Genomic DNA, 6000 nt, shown 5'->3' with positions numbered 1-6000 from the left:
TGTAATATATATATAAGTTACATAACATATAAGAACATATCGCACATACATACATGCACATATGAACGTGAAAATCCTCATATAGAGCAATTTATTGAAAAAAATTGGAAGCAAAATTATTAATTTTTAAATTTTCATATTTAACACATAATTTTTGCAAATATTGGTTGCAATGAAGCTATTTTCAAAAAATTTAAAAATTTTGTGAAATAAACTTGAAAAGTTGTCATATATTAAGCAAAACGCGCCATTTTAAAATTTCAGAATCTTTAATAAGATCGTCATTGTGGAAAACAAAAATTTTTTCATACGACCCCTAAACGTATGCAATATTTTTTGCTTTTTTTTTTTAAAAAATCTAAGATAATGTCTTGTGGAAAATTTGCCACTTTAACGCAATAAGCCTTTATACCAATATATTGTTATATTAATTATAATGTTGATCAATATATTGTATATAATTTTAACTGTTATACTTTTTTTTCAAAAATTCAATTAGAGGACAGATTTCTATGCTATATGCAATTATGAATTAATAACATAAAAAATTGATTTTATGTATAATATAATTTTTTTTAAAAAATATATATTTATAAAATTTCAATTAAAATTCGAATTAAATTAATAAATTACTTACATTGTTTACTTTTTTCAGCGGCAACACCACCTCCATAATCAGAATTGCTTGATATTATTAAAAAAAATGTTAACATCATCAAAATCCATTGATATGTTATTTTTAAATTGTAAAAATTTTTATAAATCAATTTGGTCCTTAAATTCATTATATTTCCCTTATTAGTTATATTATCATTATTATTATTATTGTTATTATTATTATTATTTTTATTATTATTAATTTTAATATTAATATTATTTATATTAAATAAATTATTTAAATTATTTAAACTTAAATTATATGAAATTAAATTCTTTAAAATGCTAATATAATTCAAATAACATAAATAAATATATTTTATACTATTATAAAAATAATAATTATAATTATTATTATTATTATTCTTATTTAAATTATTATAATATTTATTTGATGAATATTTGTTATTCGATATGAAATTTTCTTTCCCACTAATATCATCATCATTATTATTATCGTCAATATTTTTATCATTGTCAAGATTAATGTTAATATCATTATCAATATCATTATTATTGTGAATTTTATAATCTTTATTATTGATTCCATCATTATCATTATTATTATGATCATTCACAATAATTATTTCATTATTATCTATTATATTATATTTATTGTTGTTATTATTGTTGTTATTAGTAATATTTGAACCATTAGAATTAGTAAAAATAAATTTTTTATTATTTGAATTTAATATAAAAAATTCAATTCCATTTTTATTAATTATTTCTTGATGTTCCTGCTGTTTTTGTTGTTGTTCTTCTTGTTCTTGTTGTTGTTGATATTGTTGATGTTGTTTTAATAAATTATAATTAATATATGATGATGATATAAACTTAATATTATTATATATTTTATTAGTAGAGGGTATAAATGAAAATTTTGTTAATGTAGTAGATTTAGTAATTTCATTTGTATTAGAAATTGAATTTAAAATCGAAATATCTGTTATCGTTGATGTTTTTTGTATTGATGCGGGTGGCCTTGGGTTATGCCCAGGCCCACATGATGTTGGTAATAACATTGTTTTTCACTTTAAATTTTCCCTATGTTATATTGTTTTTTTCTGTTCTCAATTTTCTCCTTAAAATATTTCTTTCTTCGTACATGTAGAATTTTATGAGAAATGTGAAAGTTTTAAAGTGTTTTTTTGGGTTTCGTTTTTTTTTTCTTTCTTCTATTGTTTTATTTCTTTATTTCTTGTTTTCTTTGTATGTACTTTGTATGTACCGAAAATTGGAAATTAAATAAAAGAACTTAAAATTTCTTTTCTTTTAATTTTAGTTTTTGTTTCCGTTTACAACTCATTTTCATTTACTATATATGCGAAAGTTTTTTTAACTGAAATGACAGAAAAATAAAAGAAAAATTAAAATTAAATAAAATTTTTCATATAATTTGCATTTTGTTTTTTAAATTATAAATATTATAAGTATATAGTGCAGTATTAATGAAACATAGGCAACATATTATTAAATAAAAAAAAGTACATTTTGTCATTTAAATATTTCAAATTTTAGTATTTTAATTGAAGAGAGTCCTCCAAGGAGGTGGCAAACTTGAACAATTGCAACGCATATTCAATATATTATCCATTTTCGAGCTTAAAGGAAGCCACATAATATACTCGTAAATCTATAATAAAAATATTAATTTACTCACATATTGAAAAGATTTTTTCAACAAGATAAAATGAGTTTGAAATTCAATTAACCACAATTTGTTAATAATTCAAATTCTATTGGTTAACTAAAAAGGCAAATTAAATTTATTTGTATGTCACTTAATGGCAATTAATAATTTCACTTTTTTTTTGTAACTTTTCAAAATATTTCTCAGTAAAATAATCAAATCGGTTAAAATAGTTGAGGAATGAAGGAGCTAAGTAACTGGCCAAATATTCCAAAAATTTTCCAGTGAAATGGCAAATATAGGAAAGAGCAGTTTGTTTTTTTTTTTGTTCTTGGAAGGCATGGTATTGTTAATGACAAAACCGATACTATTCTCGTATCGGAACACCCTTTAGAATTCATTTTCTGTTTTATATGAAAATTAAATTTTTCTTACTTTTCCTTTAAATTTTTTATTTTAGGATCCTAAAGATATGCAAAGCAATTTCCAAACATGCTAAAATAAAATTTTTGTTTTTTTTTTCTTTTTTTATAAATAGGAAGGAACAAATGATTTCGGAGTTCGCGTGCTCTGGTTGCTTTTTTTTTACCTTTTTCTTTTATGAATTTTGTTTCGTTTTAGTTTTTTTACTGGTGAAACAAAATAACTACCGTAAGTTTAAATAAATTTGATGACGAGTTTTAACAATTCTTAGTTTGGACTTTTTTTTTTGGTATTGTGTTTTCTTACTGTTATTGTTTTTGTTATGTTTGCTTTTTTGTTTTCTTGTTTTTCTGTTTTTAATTTTGTATGCTTTTTAATGGTATTTTTTCACTTTTCATTCTCTCCCAGAAGAGTAATTCAACACTTTTAAAATATAACGAAGAAATAATACAAGTCTGCCGACAACTCTATACATGTATGTATGTATATTAAATATTTATAAATGTATTTGAGTTCTAAATGAGTTTTTACATGTTTGTAGGTATATAAAGGAAAAAAAAAAGTTGGGTTAATTTTTTTGAATGTCTTTTATATTCACAAAATTCCTATCGAAAGCATAAAAAATGAATACGGGTTGTGTTTTTTTTTTTCTTTTTTCTTGCCTTCTTCTTTTTTTCCCTTACACTTCATTTTATTTTTATAGTTGTTGTGGGATGATTTGCAGGACTAACATAGCAAAAATAAAAAAATAAGAATAACGTGAGTAGAACAATAGAATGAGGGAAGAAAAATCAACAACTATTAAAATAAATGTTATTAAGTTAAAAATGAAAAAAAAAACAATTTATATAATTGTATGCGAAATTGATACGTTACGGTCTTCAATGAAAGTCTATACAAAACCATTTCTAAATTCTAATGGTAATTGCATAATAATTAATTGTTTGAACAGTAGCCGAAAAAAGCAATAAAGGTTTATGGAATTCAATTTTAAACAAGGTTATTGTAAATTCTAAAACTAAGGGCTGTAAAGTGAATTATCCGTAAGACCTGACAAAATTCTAAATATTCTGAAGATTTGGAACAAGAATTGAGCTGGTTTTTTTGAAAGTGGTATAAGTCCATTTTTTCATATATTGACATATTTAAGGTTTTGCATTTGAACCAATTTTGATCCAATTAATAAATATATTTAAGCAGAACTCTATTAAAATTGTGATTCTAACTGTGGAGATAAGCTGTCTATAGCTCATCAAAATCACCATGAACCTAGTCTTTTTAAAAAGTGGACTTATACCACTTTCAAAAAAACCAGTTCAGTTATAGAAATACCAACATTTATTAAACAATTTTTAAAATTGAATCATGATTAAATTCAGGCGATTTTCAAAAATTTTGAAAAAGTTTTAATAAATTTTAATAATTTTTTATGAAGACCTCTAAAACAGATGTATATTGTGATATGTAAAATGTATGTATATTGTGATATGTAAAAATATGCCTAGAAAAATGTAAAATTTTATAATTTGAGAAATTTTTTCAGACAACAAATAAGCATTTTACTCCCATGGCTAAATTCTCTAATAAATTTTAATAAAAAATCTTAATTTTTCTTCAAAAATTTAATTTGCAATTCGATTTATTTTTAATTTTTTAATTTTTTTTTCGACACAAGCATTGTAATTTCGGAATTTAATTCTGTCATATTTAAAAATACATTCAAATTTTTTTGTTGGTGTTTTTTAAACTTAAATATTATTTCGAAATAATTCTTGTTTTTAAAAATCGATTTTTCAGTGTAGAAAGTGATTCAGTGAAAAAAATAATGTTTTTCAATTTAATTTTATAGAATTTTCTTTTCCCCCCTACCTTTTTTTAATCGTTTTAAATGAAATTGAAATTTTATCCTGCTAAATATGATTTTGCCCCAATTTTTTGGTTTTTAATATCCTCAAATTGTTATATGTTGAATACTAAATTCAATATATTCAGTTAATATTTTCTTTAATAAAATAATCGAATATATTAAGCTTTAAATATAATTTCTAAAAATTTATAATTTTCAAAAATTTCAAAAACAAGAAATTTAGAATTTCACATTAGAAATTAGTTATAAGAGAAATGAAATTTTCAATTTAAAAATTTTGCATAATTTGATAATTAATAAAGAGTTTGACTCTTAAATTGTGGTTAATTAAAAAATTTAATAAATAAATTTTAACAACCAACTATTAATTAATTGTAACCAAATAAAATTTGGTTTTTCATGAAAAAATTACAGTGTTGTCACGCTTAACACAAGCCAATACCTTTTTCATCTATGAATAAAAAATTTTGAAACGCCACCTTAAAAATATTTTATTCTCCCATCCTTATAAATACACAGTAGACATTTTTTACAATCTATATTTTTGTCCCCTTTTAACCAAAAATATATTCTCTTTCATGTCATTCAAATATCCTGAAAAAAAGTGCTGAAATTCTAAAATAAATTTTATATTTAGAATTGTTAATTCAATTTACATATACTCTATATATGTATATATACATATATAATCAATTGATAAATTAAATGCAATTATCATTCTAATATCCAGAGTTAGTATAGTATACAAAATTCTTTACTTATATAATAATAATTATATAACAATTTGCTATTCATGTCATTGAATGTTAAAAAAAAGGAGTCATATAAGTTTTCCCTCCTATAAAATAGTCATAAAACAAATATGTATACATGTATGTATGTGTCGAATATTTAAAATTTTGTAAACATCGAAATCAGACATTGTCAGCAAAAAATATTTGTATGTTCACATTTATAACGTTAAAGTTTATTGCTTATCTCTATTCCTTATTATACCTTTATAACAATATTGTTCGTATATACAATATTAACACAAGGACATGTACAATTACATTTACTTACACCTATATGTATATATATGCAATAAATATGTAATTATAGTATTACTTCAATTGCTTTTAATATTATATATAGATTAATATGTATACATTATATGTACGGTGTACAACTCTTGTGTCTCATTTATTTTTTTCTGGAAATAATGTTTTTTGCACGTTCCTCTTGATTACTTTTGCGTTTCCCTTTTATTTTCTGATTATTTTTATTATTCTCTTGTTTTTGTTTTGTTTTTGTTACTTCAGTTGATGATTTTGATAAAAGGCTCGTCACGATCATCATTACGGTTTTGTACAATTTCGGCGCGGTTATAATACACAAAGAATATAAGCAAAAAAAAAAGGAAAAATGCAAGAAAAAACAA

The 6000-nt window shown here is 21.9% G+C and overlaps 1 protein-coding gene across 1 annotated transcript in view; it reads right to left on the bottom strand.

The window, feature by feature from the left end:
* Nucleotides 1–484: 484 nt before the first annotated feature.
* Nucleotides 485–6000, bottom strand: part of LOC129608671 (probable serine/threonine-protein kinase dyrk1) — an 87817-nt gene continuing 82301 nt past the window's right edge. Inside the window, exon 2 of the mRNA XM_055520331.1 lies at nucleotides 485–1999. Coding sequence (XP_055376306.1) covers nucleotides 630–1682 — 1053 coding nt within the window. The 5' untranslated portion in view covers nucleotides 1683–1999 and the 3' untranslated portion in view covers nucleotides 485–629. The remainder of the gene's footprint in view (nucleotides 2000–6000) is intronic.

The sequence above is a fragment of the Condylostylus longicornis genome, unplaced genomic scaffold, assembly GCF_029603195.1.
Source record: "Condylostylus longicornis isolate FDR11 unplaced genomic scaffold, ASM2960319v2 ptg000033l, whole genome shotgun sequence".
Classification (NCBI taxonomy): domain Eukaryota; kingdom Metazoa; phylum Arthropoda; class Insecta; order Diptera; family Dolichopodidae; genus Condylostylus; species Condylostylus longicornis.
This window is presented reverse-complemented; position numbering and strand designations above follow the sequence as displayed.